Below are 27672 nucleotides of genomic sequence, written 5' to 3' on the forward strand. Positions count from 1 at the left end.
GTCCGGACAGGGTTGTAATGAGAAGGGTGAATGGGGCAAACAAGATGAAAACGCCACCGACAGGCCCCTCCCCCGCCGATGATCCGTTTGGCGAAATCAGAACAAGCTTACAACGCGTACGCGTACGGGAACTCACCCGCGTCCTCTGAACCATTGGTGCGGAGGCTTCCTCGAGATTTGGCAGCCGCACAGCCGCGAAACAGCGTGGCCAGCAACACGCGATGCCCTACAGCATGCCGTCAGTGCCCCTGTGTTGCGGTGATCAACCTCGTCGACTGCCCAGCGGCGGGACACGTTGGATGCTGTACCCTCATGCACTTGGCGCCGGATGGGCTCTAGCAGAAGCGAAGGCTAGGGCACCTTGTATTTTGGCTTGGTCGCATATGAGGCCTTCATCGGATTCGTACCGTGCAGAAGACCCTTGCCATACCTTAGGGCGCACACTTGCAAGTTGCGAAGTAACGAGTTCCTCTTCTTGTATATCTGCTCTTCGTCCGGAACACTTCAAAAACAGTGTCGTCCTGCAACTTTGCCGTTCACCTGTAACCATCCGAATCATGCCAAAGAAATGCAAAAAAAGCATCGAACTGCTAGGTACGAGCACTTGATTTGCCCGGTACGCTAGAGTCGTGGTTTACAGTACTAAGGTCATCTCGGTCTACCAGGAATGGGCTACCCACCCATAAGAACTCACCCGATGCCCATGATGTTTTCCCGGGAACGCCCCTCAAGTCCGCAGCAAGCCGCCCCAGCAGAGCAACTGCCCACAGAAACTTTGGAGACGCCTAGGAACTGATGGTCGGTTGCGTTGACGAGGGAGACCATGCGCACAACACTGGAGCCTCCGACCCTTTTGCTGAGCGTCTAGGCATAGCACTGGCCTGCGGGCTGATGGCATTACAGGGGGCGAGCCTGGGTGTCGCCGTCGACTCAAGTGAAGAAACCAAGTGCCACAGCAGGAAATGGGGAATATGTCCGACTTGTCACCGACACAGAGCTTTTTACAAACAATGTTCTCACTCAATCCGGTATTCTAAATGGTCTCGATCGCAACTGTGCTTCACCACTCCTGTCCCTCATGAAACCATCCTCCCCAACCCCTCCGTTGGCACGCTGATCGAGTTTGCTTAGGACATGAGGTGTACCTGTGCAAGTCAGCCTAACCTACCTACCTGTGTGGAACCTCCCGGCCCGGAGCCGAGTACTGGCCGGGGCAGCGAAACGCAGCTACCTCTGCCCAGGTGACCCCCGCCAGCTAAAGCTAAACAGACCACTCTTTGCAGTTGTAGCGCACGCGTTCCGCTTCCGCCATACCCCGGCGCGTTGAAGCGAGAAGTTTCATCCGGAGGATAAGGCGGACGCGGTGACCGTGACATGACGAGCAACGAAACGCACACCCTTTGGCGACTTTTTGCACGGCAGCCTCAGCTCACCGAGGAGGCTCTGCCATGACAGGAGAAGAGTTGTGGGCGGGGTACTGGTCGAGTGGCGGCATTGGGCACGTCCAAAACCGTCTGCATACAGGTTCTCGTCAAGCTAACAAATGGACGCCCGGCGAGGGCACGTCGGGAGGCCGTGGAGACGTGCACTTCTGTCTGCTGCAGCTCCCGACAGTGGTGTTTCGCCCGGCAATGGAGCGGCGACGGAAGCTCCGTTCCTCGTTCCCCGGGAAGGGCAGGGGCAAGGGGCAAGAGGGGCGAGGGGGCTAGCGACATTCTCCAGGTGGCCTACCCGCGCTATCAGTTGTATGAGGCGCCATCAAAATCGCCGCATCCAGTCTCTGTGTGTCTGATGAAACTTCTCGCTTCGGCTTGCCCGGGTTCAACGGATATGTACCGCGCGTGAGGAATATGCTACGCAGTTGTCGGAAGGTCCAGTTCTGCACACACTCGATTACGCCGTGAGTTTTAGAGGCTACGGGCGGTGTCAACCCTCTTCACAGTCCTCTCAAGTCTATGTTCTTGTGCGTAACTGAGTGTATTTGCTTCTAGTCTAACAATGACTGTTGCCCCAGCTCATTGGCAGTTAGTCACCATCATGATGATACACATCAGAGTATGCCAATCATCAGAGTTCCCGTTATGTTGCGAAGTTTTTTTGCCGCTAGGTTTCGTGCTGGCCATCCTCGCTCGATGGCTTCGTGTGTGGTTGATCGGATGACTTCGTCTTAGGTTTAGACGGAATCGTTTTGGTCCCGGTGTAGATCAAGGCAGGTTTCCAAAAGAGACAGCCCTGGGGTTCCCTACCGTGGCCGTCAGTCAGCCCCAAAGAGAGTCACGCGGTCACGGAAGCAATCATTCGTGCTCACAGTTGTGCCTCATATTTCGTGGTAATAGACATTGTCTCCGTGGTAAGGTTGGCGATGCAGCGGACAAGGCGCGTGAGAGTCAGTAGTTCGAATAGGTTGATAGTTGCAACCAGAGGGTTTTTGAAGAGCAGAAAGTGCGGTGTTGTCGAACTCACGATGCTGGAGGGGCTGGTAAGGGGCCTATTTATAAGAAACGAAGGGACAATATTGTTGCCATCGTCGCTACATTCTTCAGTTGTGTGCCCTAGAAGAAGCAAGCAAGTCCTGTCTGCATGGCCAGCTTGCCCAAACCAGCCAGAAGGGCCGACAGTTGACGAAGTCCACATACGAGGCTAGCTTGTCCTCGCTTCTCCTTGCAACCACGCGGCCATCGACGCAGCCAGGTGCCGTCGAGGGCACGATGCTGCATCTCCCAAGCACTGCGCCGCGTGATAACTCAGTCTACAGCATGAGAGGTGCGTCTAAAGTGCAAAAAACCACCGGATGTATGAGCCCGGGCATCGTGGTTGGCTTGCAGAGAGCGGGAGAAGAAGGCGTCGTGCGTTACCGATCCCTGTACTTTTCTTACCCATGAATACCACACCTTAGAGCAGAGCGATAAGTTCGCATGTGCGCTCAAGGGGCCCAGGGGGGCTCGATTGCTTTCCAGCGTTTGTGTTGCCAGGGCGGGACGATCTTCCAGCGCTGTGAATGATGAGCACCGTCGCCAGCAGGGGACGCGGGAGGGGGGGTTCGCGGTGGCGCTCCAGACCATGTAACTTGCAGTTACAAGATACACATCTGTAGTGTGTTAGCAGGAAACTCAGCGAAGACGACGATTTGGGTGTCATACAGGGTTCTCTCCAGTAAAGCTCTCTCGCTGGGGAGATCTGCAACTGTCACCCGATTTCGTAGACGCGTTGGCTTGCTCAACACGCGCTCCAGCATCCGATCGGAGACACGCGGCTTAAGCATACGACGCGTGACTGACTACCGGAATCTTAAAACATACTGGACGTCTACCGTAGATGACAGGCTGGGGTGGTTTGTCCCGGTTCGGTCAAGGTGAGTCCCCTAGCGAATCAGGCCCGGTGTGCTCGGCACCAACGAAACCGATGACAGGGGAACAAAAGGACCCCTCCCCTGTGGCTGAACAGATGGTCAGATCTGCATGGCTTCTGCCCTCGCCAAAGGCCCCTCCCTGCCACCAATTTTTGCATTCGGGCATAGAGGTCGATGAACATGCCTACGCCGTCTGTGTGGTGTTTAGGACCCGGGACTGGCATAACGTTTGATTCCATCACTCGCCCGTCAAACTGTGCACTAGCAAAACTTTGACCATGGATCGAGCAAAGACCAACGTGGCTGCGGACAGCCGATGGGAACAAATCCTGCCAAGTAAACCGCGCCACCCTGCCTATCTCGGTGCAGAACATCGAGAATGCACTCGCCACACCTAGGTGATGGTCCGCAATAGTTTCATTGCGTACACAGGCTCGTCAAGCCGTACAACATGGCGCCTGGTATAGCTGTGGTAGATAATCGAAAATGGCTGGTAGAAAGGTGTGCAAGAGAGATACCGTTGACCAAACATAAACGACTATTACACACGTCAGTGGATATGCCTGCAACATTTGGAAGGTAAACAATGAAAAAGTAAACTATACAGCAGGAAAGGCATATGTCGTTGTCATCAGGTGACCGCCCATAAGGCTGATGATGTGTGTCACCAAGGGGCGGATCGCAAGCACGTCTCGCATCTTCAGGGGCAAACAGATCCAAGGATGCGCGGACCCCGGAGACAAGATCTGAACGGACCAACCAGTGCCAAATCCATGGGCGGCTAAACCATAAATAGGGACGCCCAACGTTGCACATGCTTTTCCGACACGTAGATTCATCTCTTTAGCATTTTCCGGCCGGAGGCGTGCACGTGGTCGCTCATGTCGAGTCGGTGTCCCCGTTTTTTTCACTATGATGGCTGCATTCTTACTCGGAACATGAGCCTTTTTGTTGGCTCGCGCCCTAACCGCGCGTATTAGAGGGCGTCTGGCATGGCATGGGTCTTTACCACTCTTGTAGTGCCCACAACTCACCCCCGGGGGGGGTGGGGGGGTCTAGAGTGCGATGGACGGCCGCATCATGCGGAGAATGGGTAGAAACCTGCCAAATTGAATGAGAGGCAGGCCAAACACATCCCTTTTGTCCGAATCAGCAGTACTAAGTATAAGTCTTCCAAGAATTTCAGGTTTTCCATCTGCATCTCTTCGGGGCATTTCGGCACGTCCTAGGGTGGTGGACCCCCTGAATCGAGTGTTGGTTGTACAGCCTGGACAAAGGCTAACAGCTCGTGGCTATTGTTCCTGAGCAGGCCCGTTAGTATGGGATCTGGCGAAGATTCGGATCCTGTGTGATGTATCTAATCGTGGAGCCGTCTCGATGGACCGGTCCGGACTGGTTATTCCAACAATATATCCTTCTCAATCCCCCTTTTCAGTTCCGTTTCTTGCAAAAGCCGTTGACTCTCAACATTCAAGTCATCCGAAACGGCCGGTCTCTGATACCGGAAAGCCTGTAGTCGCTGCTTTGCCTTCGCAGTGAGGTGGAGCGTTTTCCCCCACGGTACTGGCAAAGTTACAAACTGACAGTAACCCCTCCCCCAAATAACTCCCTACCCTTTAGGTCATGTCGACCCGACCGATCTCGCCAATGGTAATGGCTGTACTCAGCCTGCCTCAGACTAGCTGTTCTTCACTTCTTCCCCAGGATCCCGGGCCGATCCTTCATGGGGTGCTGCTTCATATGTAGCCACCCGAGCTGATAGGGCATCGTCCCACCTTCTTGCGGCCCGATAGAGGCTGAGAAGATTGGTGACTGCAGAGCGAATAGAGCGGTGAGAGTCTGCGATCCACTGACTGTCTCTTTTTGAAGATCGTCATCGCCGCCGCTGGCTACATGCTTGGTACGACTTCGTGCACACCCACTGGCCTTCTCAACGTATTCGTCCCGTGAGCGTACTTCTCCATCGTTTGAACTCTGCCGTTAACAAAACAGCACATTCGAACCTTCGCCAACATCATGTGAACATGTGATGCTTCTCTTGCGTCTTCTCTACGCCCGAAAGCATTGAGAAGGCGACGAATCGGTCAGCAGATCAGCACACCATCGCTCACCGCAACAGAGCATCTTCATCCAAGTATTCCAAGAGAAGGCAGACAGCTCATCATTTCAAGGCGCCTAAGGCCTACCTTCACCCGTCATGTTCTCTCTCCCTACACCATCTTATCATATGGGGTCCAAAAAGAGGGGCAGTCGACCAACATCGCCATCTTGCTGGCAATGTTGGCAAGGCTACAGCATCCGGTCTTTGCCCACGCTCTGTATGGCCATGCCGATGTCGACACGTCCAGTTGACTTCTATAAAATGAGGACCTCAGTCATCCATCTTCTATGAGGATTCAGACGAAGGACAAGACACGTTCACTCCTTTTCTGCCATGACTACTCATTGTAATGATCCCGAAGCCGCACACGGCGAGAACAGCATACCGGCAACGACGCTCGAATCTCCAGAGAACCTGAACATCAGGTCTATCCTTCGCAAGTGGGGGTTGTATCCACAGCCCGCCGACACTTCACAAAGTGCGTATCCCACTACCCCTGACACTGGGATATCTAAATGACACAGCAAGCAACAGACCCGGGAAACCCTACGAATGGACCATCCCTAGAACCTGTCTATAGTCGCGAGAGTGAGTGAAATTATCAAAAGAGTCCCAGTCCATATGATTCTAACATGGATCAAGTCAACCGGTACCCCGAAGGTCTACCACGCCAAGCCGCCGAGCAAGAGGCATTCGAAGGCACCGCGATCCACCGAAAGTTCGGCAATCTCCTACAACGCTGTCTCCTGGACTACCAATACAGGCTGTCGGCCTTGGCAAAGAAGCTTCTTGAGTTGGACCTTCAAATGGCTGCTACCAGAGCACCAGGCGGTCTTGCAGAGGCTCCAGAGAACGCCAGAGACATTGAAGACGGAACAGACACTGGGGAGGTCCCTGGCAACGAAGCCTTGTTTAGCAGCGAGAAACAAGACGACATATTACCGCAGAAGATATCACAAGTCCTGGAGGAGATTTGGCCGCTTCTTAACAGCTATTGTAAGACATATCATAGCTGTACATGTTTCAAGGCCGTCTAAACTGACAGATTGAACCGCAGACCAAATGTTGTCAAACGAGAGAGCTCTGAGTTTATTTCACGAGGTACAAGAGCCAGAGTTCTGGAACCGATACTACAAGATTGAAGATGATGGCTACCTTAACGAGGAAGAGATGGAGTATCTTCGCTATCCTGAGGACTTTATTAGCACAGCAACGGATCCGCTGTGGCCGACGATCGCAGTGTGGATGCACATCCTGCCGAAGTGGCTTATGCTGGTAAGCTTTCAAGGACAACAGAGTTTTTCAACAGAGGTTTTACTGACTTTTCGCGTCGGTTCGAAGTTCCTCTTCAAGGATGACGGAACGGAGAAGCAGAAGTTTGCGTCTGCTCTAGGGATGGGACGGATGAAGATGTTCATCAAATGCATTCTTTCACTGACTTATGCTATCTTTATATTGCTGCCGATTCTATTCCTCTACATCTTTCCAGGTATGGGAAGGCTAGGTGCTGCATGCCTCGTGGCTGGTTCTACCGTCCTGTTCATAGCTATGATGGCTGGCCACCAAGGGACCACACGGCCGGTCATATTTGTAGGGGCCTGTACCTATGTTGCTGTTCTCTTCGCGGTTTTGTCCAGTCTCCAGGGGAGGTAAGCTGCGACACGACTAGGTTGGAACCAAGGCGAGACCTGAAGCTGGATTCCAGTTGAAATTCGGCTCCTGCAGAGCCAGGTAGCATGCTTGACTGAGCGAGCCAATAGTACTGTGCCACATTTGGCGACCGTACTTGGTTAGCAGGACGAAGCTGCCTATGAATTTGATTGAGGTCAAAAACAAAATTGCTGAGTTGTTTATCAATACATGTTCATTGTAGTGTCTTCTTTGTCATTTCCAAATGAAACGCGCCAAGAAGTAGGGTTTAAAAAAAGGTAATATAATAAACTCAATTGTTTGGGGAGTAGCAGAGGATGGCTTTTACGCGAACTTCAAGAGGGCCCTGGGTTCATATATGACGGATGAAATCTTGTTTATTGATTCATTCTACTTTGTTTAATAATTCCATGATGTGTGTCTCACAGTCATAATGAAAATGGATCCAGAAGCAAATTGTGTTATTTCAGTCAAAGGTTCACATAATACCTCAACGCTTGAATCATGATCTGTGATCTCTTTGCTGCGAAAGCGCCAGGATCTCAGACTGTGGAACCTAGCACATCCAAAAACTCGCGACGTAACATAAAATGGTGGTATTCGATCCCTAATATCAAGTGCTTGCCTTACTAGTCAAGAATGCAACGAGAACGGCAAGGTAGGCCGAAAGACCAAGCAGGATTGTCTCGGTCTGAATATTCTCCAACCATACCAACACAATGGCAACGACACCGGAGAATGCAAGGACAATGCCTGCCGCAGTCTGAATACTAAGGTTGGGAAGGAAGCCTAGCAACGCCACTGGAAGCAGCAAGAGAATTGCACAAACCCAGATGAGAACAGCGCGGAAGAGGAATACCACGGCGGCATAATAAAGGCTCTTTGCGTTCTTTTCTTTCCTTGCACTCCTATCCTGCAGCATGTTCTGTACCCAGTCAGACCAAGGAACCTTGAACAGCAGTTTACCCGCCGAATGGACTTAGAGCAGTGGGAGGAGATTACTGACGGTGAAGGAAGAGTCCGGGAACTTGTAGAAAAGGCTCTCGAATGCGAGCCGCAACTTATCTGGTCGTGTGCTGATGAAGTCGTTTACATAGCAGAGGTATTTCATTTCATCTTGACCAAGGTAGCCATCGTTCCGAACTTTATCGTACCTTAACTTGTGTTCCGCGTCGCCGACCTCGTAGAGCGCTGCTATGGCCTTCTCGTTGAGCAATGCCTGTTCTACTTTTGTTAGTGAAAGCAACACAATTAAGAATTCGGATGGAATAAACTTACGGTAGCGGGCAAGATTCTCGAATATTGCTTCTATCTTCTGATTCCGCGGGTCAGGCTCTTCGTCCGACTGTACAGCAGGGGGTTGGTTCGGCCGCCCCTGTACACCTTCTCCGTTGGCTATTTGCCAATCCAGCTCGAGAAGCTGGTCTTCCATGCGAGTAATCTTTTGCTCGTAGTACAGGAGGCACCGGTTCCCGAGGTAGCTGAATTTGCGGTGGATCGCTATGTTGACTGACTCATCCTGTTCGGCGGCGAGGCGCGCCCAGCCCTCTGGATAGCGCTCGACTTTCAAGAAGTTAGCGCGACCGATAGCGAGATAATGAGACTCCGTAACGGACTGACTCACCATTATGACGGTATATCTTGGCGTGTACACCGCTGGCGGTCTGCTGATTTGGATCTGGAATGGTCAGGCTTCCGCGGACGTGTGAGGAGCACCTAGAATTCGTACGAGGAACAGATGGGGAATGTCTCTGGAAGTTGAGAAAAACGGGTAAATTGCTTCCAAGTACACCCGAGCCGCCCCTATTCGGTCTGCTTGGAGGCGTTGCCGATGACTGCCCGCTGTGGTTGTTCAACCCATCTTCAAGGTTGATAAAACGCGATTCCGACATTTCTAACTCAGGAAATGGAATACCGTGGAAGAAAACGGTGCTACAGATCCAAAGAAGGGTATGAACCGGGCTTCATATTGTATTAAACGGCCTTGGTGCATCAAGGGCGACCAACATGTGTTTGGACTATGGACATGGCGAGGCTCTTGTCAAGAGACACAGAAATCTTGGTCCTTGGACCCCAAAGAGAGCACACGAGGGTGTAGGGCGAGGAAATGTAAGCGGATGACCAAGTATCTTGCGCCGCTCAACTCCGAACCTTAAGCAGCCCACTGACAACTCGAGAATAGAAAAATGGACCGCGGCGGTCTGGAATGGTGTGATAGCTTCTTCCCCTGACTGGCTGCCTGGTCTATGCTGTCGCGTTCCCCATAAGGGTGCTCTTCAGAAGACCGGTGATGCCTCGATTCAATTACTGGCAGTGCGAGAGGAGTAAATCATACTGATAGAAGATTCCTGGTAGCTACCGAGAGTTTTCCGGGGGACTTCGATGAATGCGGGAACGAAAGGGACCTACGACTTAGAACAGGTAGACTTGGGGATGTAGGCAAAGCTGAAAACTTGGCAGAATGGCGGTAAGGATCATAGAGCACTGGAGGCTGCAAGTCATCTCGCAGGCGCCGCTGCTCTGTCCGCAGTCCACCTGCAGGCTTCGTGGTGCCCATCATGCACGGGATCTCCAGCGCATAGGGCAGCACTCTCACCGGTTCAAGGCCGGCGCTTGTGTGAAGCGCGTCCAACACACCGGTCTACAAGGCTGTCTTAGGCGCCATCTGTAAGACATCCTTTCGCGGGAGAAAAGGCTCAATCCTCAGCGGGTCTTGCTTGTTGGTAGAGTGAGGTCCCCAGTGGTCTGTTCTAATGCAGTTGAAACCAGTTGCCGTGTTGAGCTGGAAGGGGCCACTTGAGTATGCAAATAATGACGCTGCTTTGAACATGCTCGGCTTAGCCTGATGAATAAGAAAGTAAAACATTGACAAACTTCTCAGGGACCAAGGAAAGAGTGTCCAGGAATATCGATGATAAGAAGGAAGGGCAAAGCTACCGACTTTCAGTGCCCTCCAGAAAATCGTCACGCATGATGCGAGAGGTAGCATCTGTTGGTCCTAAGATCACAAAAGGGGGTAAGTGTCAGCTCGATAGTTGATATGAATGCGGTATAAGGTCCGTTGCGAGCACAGAAAAAGAATGGAGTCCAACTCAAAAGGAGGGGGAAGGGGCACGGGTATCCATTACCTTGCATTCATCTGCCAATGACACCCAGAAGCCATCACACAACTTCATGCCCAACAGGAACGTTACACAGTCAGGCAGGTGATGACGGTGACTTACGCAACGCCAATCTTCAAGGCCATCTTCTTCAGTCGCAGTGACCCCCTGTAGCTGGCGGCCCCGATGAAATCTGCGGTCCTCACGTTCCGAACCGTTTTTAGTTCGACAACCCCAGTCTTGGGCCCCTTTTTTCCACGCGCGTCCGGTCTTACATGCCGGACTTCGCCGGCACATAAGACAACGTCGTCCCGCGAATTTCAACGACAGCCGGTCAAAAGGCTGACTTCGAGCCATTTTTGGTCGGCCGTTGATCGATTTCGCCTTTCCGCCTTCATTCTTTGACCAGTATGCGAAGCCACTTGGTTTGACTGTAATTGCTTGAGTCGAAAACCGCTTCCATTCCGAAACATTTGCAATCGGCCTGTCGCTGTTCCACCGGGTCGGTGGAAAGCAAACCAATGCAATTCAATCTCACTCATGATGGCCTGTCTTCCCACAGCGTCGCTTGACAAGTGTCCACAACGCTGCAGAGGGATTAAATGACGGTCGAGAGAAGGCATGTTTGCAAGTGCGACAAATGTCTTGAAGAAAAGACCGATCCAAAAATACCACGCGCACGGTCGAGTTATTACCTGGTTTCGATGATTTTCGAAGTTTTCGAGGTTTCCGAGAATCAAGGGCAGGCTATTGGTTCTGCAGCATCAAGCCCATGGATCAGGCACGCTCTTCAGGCTTATCCGGCCAGCTCTTGACAACCACGAAATTCAGACAAAAGACTCGACTTCGAATCCCTAGAGACCTTGCTAGAAATCCTCGACAGTCTCGGTGAGTAGCGAGGGAGATTGCCATTCCAGAGACAAAAAAACGTTGGTTGAGGAAGATGCTAATTTGGTGGTAGCATAGGTTGACAGGGGTCAAACCACCCCGGTATTCTGCTGCGCTGGCAGCGTTGCCCAGGGGATCAGCGACTCACAGGCTGCCTGGACCAGCAACATTCGCTCAGGCAAAGGCAGCATTCGGCCGAATCATAGCACTAGGAAGTGCTGCCTTCGGCCCGCTCCACTTGCTGCGAGGGAGGCCGTAAGAGCGAGACTCGACATTCAAATCACCGGTGCGGTGAGCTGTCTGACGGGATGAAATGAGCATGGCTTGCCGATGGAAAGGGCAGGGAGAACCATCGATCTTATCAAGGATCGCTTGCCCCGGTCCCAACAAGTACCGCGTGCGGTCCGCTTCCGTCCTCCCCTAACGCGCCGAAGCGAGAGGTTGTTTCACTAGTGACTTGTAAGGCAGACAAGACGCGATGATCTTGACGTGACTCCCGCAATCGAGAGCGCGGTCAGTTCACTCGCCACTGCGTCCCCTGGCTCCAACCCCTCCCGGGGAATCAGGGACTCGGTGTTCCGGCGAGCATCCGGTCTCCAACACTGGGCGGAATTTCCAATGTTGGCCTGCAGAAGCGCATGCTTCCCACGAGCCCTCGGCGGCCCGCACCCAGTCACTACCTTACGAAAGACCTGCACGAAGACGGTCTGGGATACGCTCACTGCTGCTGCTCGACTAGGGCCCCGGCTCACGAGCATCTCCCACGGCAAAGCAGAGCCTCCTCGGCGCGCTGGGATTGCTGAGCAAGCCGGCCGCCGAGCGTGAGGGATGACGGCTCTTGCAGCCTTACTTTTATCAGAAATCCCCTGCTGGTTTAGGGCTCGCGCACGGAAAACGCGGCTTTTCGTGGATGCAATAAATACAGGCACCGGTTTATCTTACTCTATCCGCTGGCCATAATCTCAACCGTGTCACCCAATTTCGTGTGGAGGCGCGAGTTTGGCGAGAGAACTGTTAAATTGCCGCTACGAGAAACGCCGCCACCGACGAAATGTGTCTTCCTTTTGGAAACAAGTCTCAGTGAGTACAATCAATCGCCGCCGTGCAGTCTCCGATACCAAAAAACAGCTGACCAGGCCTTCATCGCCATCGTTCAGGGTTCCCCCGGAGGAAAGGAGTCGCCCCAGGTCTTTCATCGTGGGCAGCTCACAAGAACGGGCAAAAACCGAGTCGCCAGCCTCATCAGGAAGCCGTCCTTCTCACACCGATGGACGTGGCAACTCCAACCACTCTCATACACCGACGACGACCCGCGATCGTCCTTGAAACCACGTGAATAAGAGATTTCGACCATAAAGACGTCAATCACCATGTCAATTTGTTACACGAGACAAAATGGTTGTGGTCTGCGGAGGATTGGCGCCATGCAAAGCATCACTGGGGTTTGCAGTCCGGCTCGCCTAGTCTTGAGGCACAATACATGAGGCATTGCAATCAACCTAGACACACTCTTTTCTAGACCAGCGTGTATGTGACAAACTCCGTGTCCCTCTGCTCTTTGAGGTTGTGAGTTAGGCGCAAAAATCGCGAGGACGATTGGGAAGAAGGCTTGCACCACAACGCGTCATATACTATGCCAGCTTCGTATGGTATCATCGAATTTCGATACCCACATCGCACTGAAGGGCCACTATCTACATGATTTCGCAGTCGGATACGATATGAATTAAACCATAAATCGTGCAATCAACATAATACCGCCTACGCTATGCATCTAGGTCTTCCGAATCTCAAGACCCGACAATCCAAACGCCCAAACCCAGCCAGGCTATTCCTCGTCACTGCTATCCATTACAAAGCCGCCCCTAGTACGTTTCCTTGACCTCGCCGCGGCCGCTGGAACATCATCGTCTTCAGTGTCAGCATCCGCCCCCTCTTCCTTGTCAGCCTCTGCCTTGGCAGAAGCCTCTGGAGACAATCTTCTCCGTTTCCTTCCATTCTTACTTTGCGACGAACCCGGACTCGACGTCAGTGGAGTGTGGTTGTCTTCCTCTCCACTTCCATCGTCCATGTCCACATCAGCGCTGGGCCTAGTTGACTGTGGCGTGCCTCTTGTAATGGCCAGGACGTCATCGTCGTTGTCATCGCTGTCGTCTAGCTGCATCGCAGCTGCCCGCTTCGTGGTCTGGGAAACCTCTGCGACCACCTTTTCCACAACCTTGGCTACACGCGACCGCTGAGCCTCTTCACGTATGAAGAACTCGCGGTCGTACTCTTCGTCCGTCTCGTCATCGCTAGCGTGCACATACGCTTCACTCTTGATCTTTCTCATCTTTTCCCTCTCACGGTCCCGGCGTTTCCTGGCCTTTTCTTCGAGTTCCGAGTCATTAGGCGCCTCCTCGTCCTCGGTCGCCTTTCTGCGGCGTCTCTTCTTCGTCTTCTTGGCAGGCGCGTCGATCGCTTTATGAACTGTTGGGCCGAGGGGCTCGAACAGCGGGCCGTCATCGAACATGTCTTCGTCGTCATCGTCATCATACTCCACGCGTTTTCGTGGCGCTTTCTTGCGCCGAAGCTGGTCTTCGGCGGACCGACCATCGTCAAAGGTTGGCGGACTGAATTCAGCCTTGTTGATGAAGTCGAGGCTCTCACGCAAGTGGTCCGCGGTGACAGGAGGAGGGAGTACCCAAAGAGACTGTGATGTCTCATCAAGCATTGGGGCGAGCCTTTCCATACCAACCAGTTTCATCAGAAGACGCAAGTGGGAGTTCTTGAACATTGCCGTCTTGCGAGAGTCGTCATCCGGACGTACAGCTAAAGAATGTCAGCAAGTTCATGCGCGGCGCTAGGAAGACATTTAACTTACTGAAGACATCAGGCAGGGCCTGGTCGTTGGGTGCGCCACTCTCCGGCAGCACATCAGTGCCTTCAACCGACGGTATGATCTCATTTGCTGCTGCCCAGGCACGGCGTTCGCTTTCGACTGTCTCGAGCGTTTTCTTGACCCAAGCGATGTGATCAGCTTGGTTCTTGTCAAGCAAGACGCCAACGACGATAGCAATCTGCTGCTCCCTGTCTTCCGTGTACTTGAATTCGAGTTCTGCGGCGGGTTTTGCGTGCGACAGAGAGATCGTCTGCTTCTCATAGCCGAACTCGAGGTAGTGAGCCGTGCTGTTGATCTTGGAGAAGAGCATCTCAATGATAAGCTCTGGCCGCTCGTCGATCTTCTTGATGCACTTTCGGATGATCTGCTTAGAGAGTTCTTCCCACTCCTTGTACATTCCGGAGCTCTTGTTGAGAGGTTCCGGGCCCTTGATCATGCCATGGAAGAGATGGATAATGTCAACGCGGAACAACATGACGCTCATCTCTTGTTTGAACGCGAGACGGTAAAAGTAGCGATGAGCACGCTTGAGTTGAGCATCATCGAGATCCCGGTAGTATTTCGTGAAGGCGACGAATGTATCGACGACTCCCTGAGGCGTGAATCTGGATGTGAATCGGTGGAAGTCGAACTTGCGCTCTTTTGACTCACGCTCCGCATTGGCTTCGTCGTTAGCGGATTCATCACCCTCGTCGACCGCACCTTCCACGCCAGCAGCATCCTCAGCCGCCTTCTTCTTCTTCCTTGTACGCTTACGAGATCGAACCTGCATGTCCACGTTCTGCTTCGAGTACGCCTCGAGGATGCGCAAGAAGTGATGTGTGAGCTCTGTGGCAGAGTCGAGATATTCGAAGCCCTGGTCCTTGTACTGTCTGACGACGTTGGCGATCAAGTCATGTGTGGAGTCTTCGTAGAAGAGACGGCTAAGAATGTTCTCGGCAATCTCCTCGTCATCTTCGTTTCCGGATTCGGACATTTCCTGGACCGTGAGAAGAATTTGGGTGAAGCACCGAAATGCGGCTGTCAATGTCGGCCACTCCTTGTGTTCCCAGGAGTCGTGCATGGTCTTGATGAGGATGATGAACATTTCTTGGTGCAATACTCCGGCGACGAGGTTGAAACTGCTAACCTCGTCAGGAGCATTCGGCTTCTTTGCGTCACGTTTTGATTTCCTCCGAGCTCTTTCGGCCTCCAAGAACCACGCGACGAGGTAAAAGAATTGTCTTCGGTGGTAGCCGAGGACGTGTGACGCCTCTCGTTCCAGAGACTTGCGGACATGCTCGAAAAGGGGGTTGAAGCCTGCATCGAGAAAGTCCTCGACGAATGTCCGAAGCTGCTTGCGTGCTCTCGCATTAAGCTTCACGGGAGCGCCCAGGTCTTTGGCATCGGTTTCCTCCTTCTTCGACCTGCGCGGCGGTCGAAATTTCTTCGACTCGTCGAGCTTCTGCTGCCGAGTCGCAGCATCTGCGAGCGCGTCTTGGCCAACGAGCGTCGATACCTTTCCGTCTTCGCGCTGCATCCAAACCATGGTGCCAAACCGATTGTGACGTGTCGGTGCCTTTTTGTTGTACGAATTGCGCATGGCGTTCTCTTTGCTCATCATTACCGATAGCTCCTTAGCCTTGGTCTTGTTCAATTGCTGTTCGTCCATGAATAGCTTCTTGACGTCAACCTGCTTGACTAAGTGGAAGATGATTTCCATCACAGTGACATCCTCAGTCCTGAAGTCCTCCCCCATATTTGATGCAAACATCAAAAGCACCATGAAGATGTCCTGAAAGGAGAATGCATCAATCGTCGTGGAACGGGATATCATGGTCTCGTCGCCGTCGAACTTGACGCCTGGCGATGGGGCGATCATGGCGATGTTACGCAGAAAGAAAAGGGCAAGCTTGATGATGCCCTGATCGCGAGGTGTACGGTCGCCAATCGGAGTGGCCATTGCTGGGAGAGCGACGCGGACTGCGGTATGGAGGATCTGAGCTGCGTCGTAGTTGATGATTGCTCGCTTGTAGCCCAATTGGGCGAGTTCGAGGACAGGCATGTGTCGGTGGTGGTTGTTGGTCATTCGCTCGGGGTCTTTTTCCAAGGGCCAGGTGATGGGCACCAGCATCTCGATACATGCAAGTGCGATTCGCGCCCTGAATTTGTTGCCGGTGGCACTCTCGGGCCACCCCGCGAGAATCGGGAGGAGATCGCCCTCAACGAGGTTTGCTTCCGAGATGCAGCGGGCGACATCCATGCGGTTCGTCTTCTCGTCGTAAAATCGAATCCATTTCTTGAGGTCGCGGAGGACTTCGGTAGCGTCGTCACCGAGTCTGTACGATCCATCTTCGGAGGAACCAGTTCCACCAAGCTATCGCACCGTCAGCGGCTGAACAGGGAATCGGACGGCTTTTCCACTTACAGCCGAAACGAGACTGTTGATGTGTGCCCGAACTTCGGGATGGACGACATCTGTCGTCCCGTCTGGCATCTCCATCTTGCTGGAATCGGAGAGCTCACGGTGAGGGCTATATTGACTGTGGTTGTGGTGTTGAATCCATGCGCAACGCCTGGTCGAGTGTAGGTAGAGCTAAAGAGATTCGACACCAAAACGCGCCCGACGCGTACCAAGCGCGTTCCAATTTGGCAGACCACTCAAACTAGCCCCACGTTTATCATGGCTGGTGCTACGATAAGATTAGATAAGATAGTCGTGGCTGAGGCGTACCTTGCCTTAGCGCCAATGACCGAGGCCGAGGTTAGCCGAGGGCCTTGAGCTTCATCGTCTTGGATCATCATCAACGTGCTCTCAGACGTCCGATCGCCGTTCCTGCTCAACTATCAGAACAAACATTGGCTTCTAAAAGTCCTGATTTACAAGTTGACTCTTACGATCAAGTTTTGTTGACAAATTGGCCGTCAGTCGTCTTCAGCCGACCTGTTCTTATCGACTCCTCAACCCCACTGATCCCTGTCCTCTGACGTCTTCCCCATCCCGATAAACATGGCGACTGCAATTGCTCGCGTACGATTCGCAGCCAAGCTGCCCGGTCAGATTCGCGCTTTCAGCTCGACTCCTAGGGCTGCTTCTGCGACAGGCGGAGTCAAAAAATTGGGTGTTATTGGAGCTGGACAGATGGTATGAGGGACCCAGTTGACATGTGAAACTCACGATCGAGTTGCTGACTGGCTTCACTCAGGGTCTGGGCATTGCTCTTGTGGCCGCACAAAAAGCTCAAGTCCCCGTCACCCTCGTAGATGCAAACAAGGCAGCTCTTGATAAGGGTTTGGGCTTTGCCGGTGAGTCCGCAGTATGTTCATCCACATAACCTCCTCGCTGACTAGCCGCCAGAGAAGCTCCTTGCCAAGGACGTGTCCAAATCTAGAATCACCCAGGAGCAAGCTGACCAGGCGCGCTCTTTGCTTTCTCCTGCCACTTCAATCGATCAGCTTTCGGATGTAGACTTTGTCATTGAGGCCGTTCCTGAGATCCCCAACCTCAAGTTTGAGATATTCTCCAAGCTGGCTGAGGTTTGCCCCAAGCATGCCATCCTGGCCACCAACACCTCCTCTATCTCCATCACCCGCATCGCGGCGTCGACGACAAAGGACCCCACGGACACTTCCGCCAGCTCCCGCGTCGTCTCTACTCACTTCATGAACCCCGTCCCGATCCAGAAGGGCGTAGAGATTATCAGCGGCCTGCAGACGAGCCAGGAGACTCTGGACAAGGCCGTCGCTTTCTGCAAGGCCATGGGCAAGGTCACCTCTGTCTCTGCTGACTCTCCGGGTTTCCTCGCCAACCGCATTCTGATGCCTTACATCAACGAGGCAGTCATCTGCTTGGAGACCAACGTCGGCGACAGAGACTCCATCGACGCCATCATGAAGAACGGAACCAACGTGCCGATGGGACCCCTCCAGCTTGCTGACTTCATCGGCCTGGACACCTGCCTTGCTATCATGAAGGTGTTGTACGAGGAGACTGGCGACTCAAAGTACCGACCGAGCGTGCTCCTGCGCAAGATGGTCGATGCCGGCTGGCTTGGTAAGAAGAGTGGAAAGGGTTTCTACGACTACTAGACTGGGTACCAAAAGCTGGTCTCTTACGGCGTTGGTAATTGGAGTATGTGGGCTTCATGTGGAGTAAAGCTGGAAGACTGTTTTGTTCACTGTCGGCTCAATTGACTTCTTAACATCGCCATCCCGTGCTGTCCGAGGTGTGACATGTTGACTGGAGCACTTCAAATGTTCCATAGCCAGTTCAGGGGCTTTTCTGTGTTGATGTACGAGTGTCAGGCGAATGCTACTTCATGGCTTCCTGAGCTCTAAGAGACAGTGATTCTTTTTGCACCATGTCTAGTAGGATTGCTTCGTCTCCTTTCCATTTCTGTACCTTACTGTATGTTGTACCTCGCATTATTCTTTCTCTACACCCCTTCTCCTGCCTCCCTCAGCACCACGTCATGCTATTGCATCGAATAAACGCAATTGCCATCCCACAGGCGAAGTCTTCGCTCCCTGCGAAGCAACGTTTGAGCTCCTGAGTAACGACACTTTCCGGCGTAAGCTTCAACGCGCAACCCATTCTACAAGAGACGTGACAAGCAACATAGCTCGACATCCCTTGCGATCGTCCGAATCTTCGAGCCCAACCTACACCTCGTCTTCAGTTTCATCTCCTGGCGTGTTTCTATCAACCAACAACCTCCGGTGGCCGCGTTCAGGGGGGCGAAGCAGCCAGAATGGGACGACCCAGACCGGCGACATGTCAACGGGACCGGCCCTGAAGATCATCGTGGCAAAAGCCGGCCAAGCGTGTTACCATCGTCCCAAACTCGGAAACTCTTTTCCATGTTTTCTGGCCCCCTCTTCCCCTCCCCCCCTTTCCGGGTCATGGTCAGACGCAGCTCTCAGGGGCGAAGTGCTGGGGCAGACCCAGGCTGACAGAAACACCTGCGGGAGTTCCCTGAAGATCATCAGGGCGGCCTAGACGTTGATCTGGCTTGTCCGAAGGCCATGTATCATGGAGCAGCCTTCGTCGTGCGTGTTTCGAGGTGTTGTTTCTGGTAGAATGGGGGCCGAAAGGGGCGAAGCTCCCGTCTGATGGTTGCCTGCCACGCATCGAGGAGACCAGAAGGAGCAAGCTAGATCCTTACGATGATAGTTGACAAGAGAGGCTGCTTCTGGATGTCATCCATCGCCCTTGCCTGTCAAACGCTAGCTTGTATGTGGTGAGGTGGACGACGGGTACGCTGGCGAAGGGTTATCAAATTGACACATCATCTGTCGACCCAAGTTAACTTTTTCCTCGCGCGTACTCTCGATCTAAGCCTTGTTACTATGGGTAAGCTCATCTATCTGAACTGCATGTGGCGAAGCCGTCCAAAGACGTCTCAGGGGCTGTGGGAGGAGCACACTGGGCACCAGAAGCGGAAGTTGGACATTTTGAACCACAAACCTGACTGGAGGAAACCAGCTGCATATTGGACTAAAACTTAAACACAGATCTTTCTTTAGTCCAAATTTTCTTGACTATGCTCAAGGTTCATGTGGCGCGACAGTTCAACCTCGTGTATACTATCACGGCATGCAAGAGGCTGACTGTCTTGCCACCATAGGCCTTGCTGATATCGACCACTGGCCTATGCGACAAGTAAACTACTGCTCAAAGCTCCTACGGCTGTTCTTAGCTTTCTGTCGAACAGTCCGACATGCTCTACGTAGGGCAGCAGGCTAGTGCCGCACTTTGAGATTGTAAATAGATACAGGAGCGTATAAACGAAACATCCCAAATTAATAATACAAGCAACTTCGCTCAAAACGGCCAACTGGCTTACGAAACAGGAAAGGGATAAAAAGAACGCAGACAGGTATACCCGCGATATTCATGTCAGTTATGTTGCCATATCTTTGTATCTGAGGGGCTCGTCGACGGTTGTTGAGGATCATGTTGCGGCGAGTCTGGAGAAACACGTGGTTTGGAACAATCGCATGGCAGGCAGGATTTCAAGGTTCTTAACGTCTACTTCTACTTTAACATGTCGCGCATGCAATTGCTCTTCTTTTGAGGGCTCGCAAACTGTGATTACTGTTCTGCTGGAGTAGATGATGGTCTTCACGTGCATGGAACTCACCTAAAGAGACTTGAATATCAACAGAAAGAATGAGGAAACATGGCCTTATAGAGACTGTTCATTTTTCCTGTGCTCGAGTAACTATTTTTCCTGTGTACTGAGTTCCTCTAACTCTATACGATATTAGAAGGAGTGAAAGGATTCGAGGTAACGACGGCAATAGACGACGATAATGACGATAGTGATCACAACGACGAACACTGGTTATAAATATATGAAAGTAGTCGCTCTAGCACAGCAAAATCAGGCAGTCTCGTTTTATACACACAAATGCTGGCCCATTGCTACGAAAAGATCGAATGAAGGATATTCGAGCATGGAATCAACTTCCTAACATTGAATACAACCTTTGTATATCAAACTAGGTAGCCCACTTCCACACTTGACAACAACGAAGTACTTCGTTTGATTTAGAAGCTCACTTTCCGATGCCTGCATTGCTCAGAGATGATTTGAATAACCATTACCGATTCTTACGTGCGAATTGTCTAACAAAAGACAGCGACAGTGAACATCCGGTAAGCCTCTAGACAGAACACCGGCTGTCAAGGAGCCTTCCAATCATCCTCTCAACTTGACAGACGTCAACAGCAGGCGCCCAAATCCAACTTTATCATCTTAATCTCTGCACCTCGATCACACCATCATCGAAACGACGACCCTCAACATCGGATGGTCCATCACATACACAGGGGCAACAACGGCATCCTACTGGACAACACAACTTGACCAGGGGCAAACGAGGGGAAGACAGAGATCGTCACAACCGCCCAGAGAAACCGTCCGAACACGACGGTCTAGAACCTGTATTGTGCCGCCCACGGTAGCATTCCACGACAACCCTCACGCAAGCACTTACGGAAGCCCTCGTCCACCTCCCCTTCTCCCGCCCACCACCTCCTTCCACCAAGACGTGACCTCATCGCCAACAACAGCGGGCACGAATCCCAATTCTCCCGCGGGAAAACCCCCAAACACGCGAGCCTTTAGCTCCGGAGGGGGGGAAAACTGCAACACCATACTTGGGCCGCCCCCGGGAGGCAAACACGGAAGTCCGCCCTCGGCAGCCCGCAACGCAATTCCCACAAAACACACAAGAGCTCCGCGCCACTCGGCCGCAGGCACGGGGACAGGGACACAGGATGACGGCTCAGAGTGGGCATGTCTCTCTGTCTCTCACGATGTTACTCCTGAGACTTCTTGTCGGTGTCTGCGGCGTACACGCCCCCAATCTATCAGACACCCGCGGCGGCGGGAAGACGAAACGGACGAGGCAGCCGCGGCCGGGGAGCACTCGTTCGACAGAACACCGGAGCCCGCTTCGCATTGGCGATACGGGAAACCGAACGCGGCACATGGAGCAGAGACATTCACGCAAAGCAACAACAACGAAAGGTCCGCAGGCCGGGATGCCGCCGTCTCTGTGCCGCGTTTCTGGCGCTGGTGTACAGCCACCCCGAGGACGGCCGATGCCTGTTGACCTGTAAGAGCCGCCGTGGAACAAGTCCAGACTCTCCTTCCCGCTCGGCTCTCTATTCTAGACGCGGTATCTCGCCGAGACTCGTTCTGGGTTTCGAGACGATCGTGAAGTTCGACAACTCCCGCGAAAGCGGCCCCATCACCATCTCAAGTAAAGATGTTCCTCAGGCGGGATTGGAATGGTATACCCAACCCTGTCAAAAGCAGCAACAGCATCAGAAAAAGCCGCGACCGAGGCAGAGAAAGCCCACCAATCCCGCTACGGGTCGTGCGTCTCATGAGCTTCATGGGCTTCACACATCTGAACAGAGGTGCTGCCCACCCCCGGACGACAACACATCAACCTTGCGGTTTTGTAATCTACCTTACCTAGTGATCGCCGACCATCATGAACCACTTCGCACATTTCGCATGCAGAAAAATGCCGAACCGGTGGCCTTAGTCCCGCGAGGGACGGGGAGGGGGGGGCGGCTCTGCCACTGCAGGTTTTCCTCTTTCGGGTTTTCCATGGCGTGAAACACGACGTGCGGGGCGCCGCTGCTGCGATGGGAACGATGCGAGGCACGCAGGAACCACCAACTGGCTGCGAGACGCGTATGTCTGCTACAACAGGTGGAGGGAGGACCAGACAACACAGCCGCGCATGTAGCAACATCAAAAAAAAGGAAGAACCGAACAGAACAGCTATAGCGGACAAGGAGTCTCTGAGTCGTTCCTGACGCGATGCGGGAGCTTTTCTCGCAGCGGTTTTGGTGGATTCTCTCTCTGGTGGCAGCGGGCGTTGACGCGGTGGTTGTTTGAGAGGCGTTTAATGGGCGCGAACCTGATCGACGCGGGCTTCCTCTCTCCCACCCCCCAGAGATTTGCGACTGCGGGAAGGGGAATCATTCATGGCACGACTTGCGACGAAGTGTTGTCCCGTTGTGGGCGATGGCGAGGCGTGGAAATTTGGCAAGGAGGCTGACTGCAACCCCAGCATACAATGCGCAAAAAGCAAAGAACACGGCAATGAGAATGACAAAAATTTGGCACTTTTGGCGTCGACCGGAAGTGAAGGCATGAACGGGCTGGATGCAAGCACCCGCTCCAACGGTCGCCGTAGATGCCACCTCCCCTCCGGAAGGGCAACCTTAACTGGCAGGTATCGAGTACAACTCGGGCAGGATGATGCATTCTCCTCACGGATGCGGGTGCGCGCGCGCGGGTGAGAGAGCGTTGGCAGCGATCCCGAGTTTTGCGATCTGTCAGGTCGCATTGAAAGGGCTGAGGAGGGGAGGGGGACATGTTCACTGGTACTGGCAGAGGGCCGCACGGATTCTGACACTTGCTCTGCGTGGGCATCCCGGGCGATATGTCGTCTGGCATGACACCTCTTTTTGTCTTGGGGCTGTGATAGCAAGCAGGTAGCCGAGAAGGGTGATGGGTGACGAGAACAAACGCTGAAGTGACAGGCCAGGCTTGTTCCGAGTATGTCATTGTGGAATTCAGTCTGATCTGAAGTGGTTTTCTTTTTTTGGCGGGAGGCACGTGGTTCCCGTTCAAGTGGCAGGTATAGCACGGCAAGGAAGAGCGTGTTGGTGATGTTGGTGGTGGTGGTCCATGGACATCGCCGATATGACGGATGGGGACCTGGACATGCCAAGGTGAGGGGTTGCTGGACTGGGCTGAGATGGGGCCCCAGAGGGATGTAAAATTAGCCCGGTGATGCTATTTCGAACGCTGGCGATGGGCGAATAGCTGGGGCTCGCCATGGGCTGGATGCATGCTGTCGTCGAGTTGCGGGCATTGCGGGATCATGGATGGGGGCGAGGAGGGATGGGCATGGCTGCCATGGGGGAGGGAGCGACTCTGGACATGGGGGATGCACACGATGTGATCGGATGGGATGGGACGGATGATGGATTGATGGGTGGATGGAGGGGCCATGGGTTCAGGTTCGGGGATGAACGACAGCTCGCGGTGCAGCAGATAGGGACGGACGACAGACGACGGACGATCGATGGTCGGCGGGTTCAAGGTTTGGACCTGCTTCAGTGCTTGGCCGTGGCGTTGAAGATGGACTGAACGGGAATGCCGTCGTGCCATTGTGCGGCCTAGTAAAACAGGAACGGCTGTCGTCTTCAGACGTTAGTCGTCTCAAGTCAGCCTTGTCAGCAGCGAGTTGGGACTTGACTGACTAAGGTTGGGTGGGTGGGTGCAGTCAGGTGATGGACTGGCTTGATGCATATCTGGGATTGAATTCCACCTGCCTATTGTTAAGCAGTCGCATACATGCTCAGAAATAGTATGCATCAAGTGATGCTTGTTGCGGCTGGCGACTTGCGGCAAGCACGCGTTGGGGTCCGGTCTTAGCTACGGCTTGGTATTGTGCGAGGTTGTCGAGCATCAAACCCGAGCGTCTTTCAAGGCATGCAGGCAACACTGTGATGTACCTACGGTAGTACCTCTACCATGATGCAGCACTGAGCATGTTAAGCGGACGACCCGATCAGCCTTCTTGGGTCTGCCGGAGCATGCCTGGCGACTGCGACGCATAGTTGGGGTGTTAAGATGTGCTAAGAACCCGCTCTGCGAAAGGGCTGAGAAAGGGCCTGCCGACGAGTCTAAAAAAGAAAGACGCCCTAACGCAGCTCATCCCTAAGCGAACTATTACCGCGCGCCCTCACATAATGTCGAGGTTCTTTCTGCTGCTGGCCATCCCGCCCGCCCGCCGCGGCGAGGTGGTGGTGGTGTAAGGCACAGGCACAACAACACAACACCTGGCCAGGCACAAGGCGCAAGGCACCAGGCACGCACAGTCACGCTGCAGCACACCAGACAACGCTAGGTAAGATTGGGCAGGGCCATTGGGGGACCTCGAAAGTCTGCACTGCGCGTTGCGGAGTACCCTTAGGACCCGACCCGCCAATGCAAGACGGCATCGCTGGTTTTTTTTTTTTTTTTTTTTTTTTTTTCTCCCCCTCTCGCGCGGCACGACTTCCTTTTCCCACGTTCGTTCTTTCTTTCCAAGGCCCTTCCACCGGGAAAAGGAAAACCACAAGGTGGAATCACATTTGTAAGAGATGCAACCGGTGTGGGAAAGCCCGCCGTCGCATGGATTGGCCATTGCCCGTTCTCGCTTGTCGTTGCAAGGAGCGGCACGGGAGGTACTTGACGCGAAGAAGCAACGGCGACGGCGCATACGGGTGACACAATACCACACAAGGGGGCGCTAGGTGACTTTCTTCTCGTGCCAGAAACCCGAAGAACAAAGTTTGATATCCAAAGACATTCGGAAACCCGAAGACGCGGCACGTCGACTCATTCGAGACTCGACGAGAAGCAGAGTAAATGACCCCCCGGGGGGGGGGGGGGNGGGGGGGGGGGGGGATACACGCAAGGAGCCAACAGCCAAAACAACACAACACAAGACGCAAAAAAGAAAGGATCCGGCAGTGAAGCCAAACCCGACTGGTGGAGTCAGTTAATACCGGCGGCCGGCAGCCAGTCTCTGTTGGTCCGGGATCTGGAAACTGGAACCTGGACAGAGCTAGCTACGGTAGTGTAAGGTAGCTAGACGATGAGATACCCGCAGGAAAAAGCAAGAAGGGGAGAAAAATGGCCGGTGCTCTCAAATGAAATCTGGCGCTAGGCAGCTAACCGTATTGTCTGTCACTTGTCACCCATCTTCAAACATTATCAAAATCAAATTCCAAAGCAGCACACCGAAGGACTCCTCGGATGCCGTCAAACGGATGCCACCCCCCAACCACAACCCCGTCGCTATCCTCTCGTGATAGCATAGCAAGAGGCCTTGCCCCGGCCTCAATAGCTATCCGCTCGCTCGCTGCAAGTAACCCTGGCGATATCCGCACAAAGTAGCGAGCGGCCCACGCCCTCCACCACGCTGCTACCTGAGCCTCGACTCAACACCACTGTCGCCCACCCCACCCAATTGTGGAGGATGACCCGATGAGCCTAGCGCGAAAAGGACACTTGTGGGTAAGAGGAAGGGACCCATCGAGAGGGAAATGTCCCCATTTTCCACCACCACCTTCACACAATGGATGTCAACCCATACCGACAGGGCTAGACAGACAGGTGTGAAGACTCGCGCAGGTCTCTGCATTGCGTCCCGTCAGAACGGACAAGGACCTGAGTCGCCGCGCATGCAAAGGCACGCAGGAAGAAGGTTCGAGCCCATGCCTCATCCAGCTCGCCCGCCCCAGGACCTCCAGCGGGAAGGGAAATGAAATTGAATCATCAATGGTGTTTGGATCGTTTGACGAGACCACCACGACCCTCGCGGCTCAGACAGGAATACTTAGACGTAAGGTACCCAACGATCCCGTCACGACGACGCGAGAGTAGTCAGGAACGGGGAGGCTCCACGATGCCAAGCTCTGGTATCTGGGATAGGTGAAATCGATAATCTGCCCAGTGCGTCTGCATGCCCAGACTTTTTCTCCTTCTCGAGAGCCCGTCATCGTCGCATCCCCAACCACCCCCTTGAGGTCCTCCCCGAGCGTGGTGAACGTTGTCCCGGCCCGCTCTCGCATGTTGTCCCTTTCTTCCCCTTCTCATCGCCAAGTGCGGCCCCGTCCTTTCTCACGAGTCAACTCTTCTGCCCGCGCTCGCCCACGCGCCCACTTTGTTAACGAGAAGCTCATCTCACGGAAAGGCATCACGAGCGGTGCGGGCGTGGGGTGGGCGGGCGGATAGCATGTTTTACGGGGGAATAGTCGGGAGTGGGACTTGTGGTGGTTCATGTTTGGTTAGACGAGAACGACAACGACGGGCGCGCGCGCGACGTCGTCGTCGTTGACAGGTTCACGCGCTAGCCTGGAGCCCTTCGCTCTCGCCGTCGGCGTCGCCTTGACCGTTGCGCTTAGTGCGTGTAGTGTGTGTGAAGGTGCCTGGTTGAGACGGGCCAGACGTTGGAAAGTAGCCTCGCATGACTTGGCGAAGCAAGGCTGTTATTGGGGAGCTTGGCTCGGTTCATCTCTTCCAGTCCTTCCAGACGCTTCGCGCTTGTGTCATCCCGTCCGTATGGTTCGCCTACACACGGCCATCCGTAACTGTAACTTAAAGCAGCATCCGCGGTCTATAGTTGACAAGACGCCTTGCCTCGCCTCGAAGTTTTGACGCCGCGGTAAGACGGACGGACGTGGGGGACAGCACAAAACCTGGTGCTCGGTTTCACCAAGGGATCGGCGTCTCGAAGACCCTTAGAATCTCTGCAGTGAAGTCTAAAAGGGCTGATTCTTCGGAACAAGACCCCCTCGTCGAAATACAGTTTTTTGGTCTGTCTTTGGCGCGGCGCGGCGGACGGGATGATTAGTCGATGGGGATTTGGGAAAAAACAACAAAGCCCCCTAAGAAAAGGCCCGGCCGATGTCAATTCATTTCAAATACAAGTCTAGTGAGCGGGTAGGGTAGAGTGCAATTTGCAGGTTGTCAGGTTGGCACCTTATGCAAAACATGAACAATAAGAGTAAGGCAGAGCCTGCTGCAGCAGCCTTGGGCAATGGGCGCTAGAATAGTCGCTGCCGCGATACGGATACAGCGTAGCGCGTGCTGAGTGCTGCGGCGTGATCGCAAGTGTTGCCGTTGTACTGGGGTGATGCTCGTTGTCGGGGCTATGCGTAATTCCGTGACCGAGGAGCTGGAAGAGGTTCCCGGATGGGCCGCCGTCCTGGAACCTTGGAAGGGCCGGGAATGCCTGCTGGCCGTTCGGATGCCACCTTGCCCAACACGTCGTCCGATCGGCGCCAGCTGGGATGAGGCCACTAGCACTACCTGGCCTATCTGGGTCGAGGTTGAATACAGGATTACCTCTGTAAGCGGCTTAGCAATGTCGGACCGACAAATTCAGTTCCCCGGATACATACACATCTGCATATCTGCATAACTGCATACCGTCCCCCTAGCCGGATTCGATGCAGGCATGCGAACCTCAACCCGGCAGCGGCGTTGCAACGGCGAGCCGGGGTCGGGAAGGGACACGCCCATTGCAACGGAGCATCACCGCCGACGACCGAATACCACTCTGGACGATTCCGGCGCGCGGTACGGATAGGTGGGTTGACGGATACGTAAGACCATGCCTGTCTTTTGCGGAG

General features: G+C 53.7%; 3 protein-coding genes across 3 annotated transcripts; 2 read left to right on the plus strand and 1 right to left on the minus strand.

Moving 5' to 3' along the window:
* Positions 1-5783: 5783 nt before the first annotated feature.
* On the plus strand, positions 5784-7103 carry GCG54_00001613 (uncharacterized protein; the record flags this gene model as incomplete). Its single annotated transcript, XM_045401727.1, has 4 exons — positions 5784-5928; positions 5985-6038; positions 6093-6446; positions 6508-7103. 4 exons carry the CDS (start codon positions 5784-5786, stop codon positions 7101-7103), a joined length of 1149 nt encoding a protein of 382 aa, XP_045270456.1.
* A 5814-nt stretch (positions 7104-12917) lies between these two features.
* Positions 12918-16452, minus strand: GCG54_00001614 (Topoisomerase 1-associated factor 1; the record flags this gene model as incomplete). The annotated part of the gene is made up of 3 exons (XM_045401728.1): positions 12918-13900; positions 13953-16326; positions 16378-16452. 3 exons carry the CDS (start codon positions 16450-16452, stop codon positions 12918-12920), a joined length of 3432 nt encoding a protein of 1143 aa, XP_045270457.1.
* A 507-nt stretch (positions 16453-16959) lies between these two features.
* GCG54_00001615 (putative 3-hydroxybutyryl-CoA dehydrogenase) lies at positions 16960-18038 on the plus strand (the record flags this gene model as incomplete). The annotated part of the gene is made up of 3 exons (XM_045401729.1): positions 16960-17094; positions 17156-17266; positions 17301-18038. 3 exons carry the CDS (start codon positions 16960-16962, stop codon positions 18036-18038), a joined length of 984 nt encoding a protein of 327 aa, XP_045270458.1.
* Positions 18039-27672: the final 9634 nt, after the last annotated feature.

This window comes from Colletotrichum gloeosporioides, assembly GCF_011800055.1.
Source record: "Colletotrichum gloeosporioides strain Lc1 chromosome Unknown consensus_7, whole genome shotgun sequence".
NCBI lineage: Eukaryota > Fungi > Ascomycota > Sordariomycetes > Glomerellales > Glomerellaceae > Colletotrichum > Colletotrichum gloeosporioides.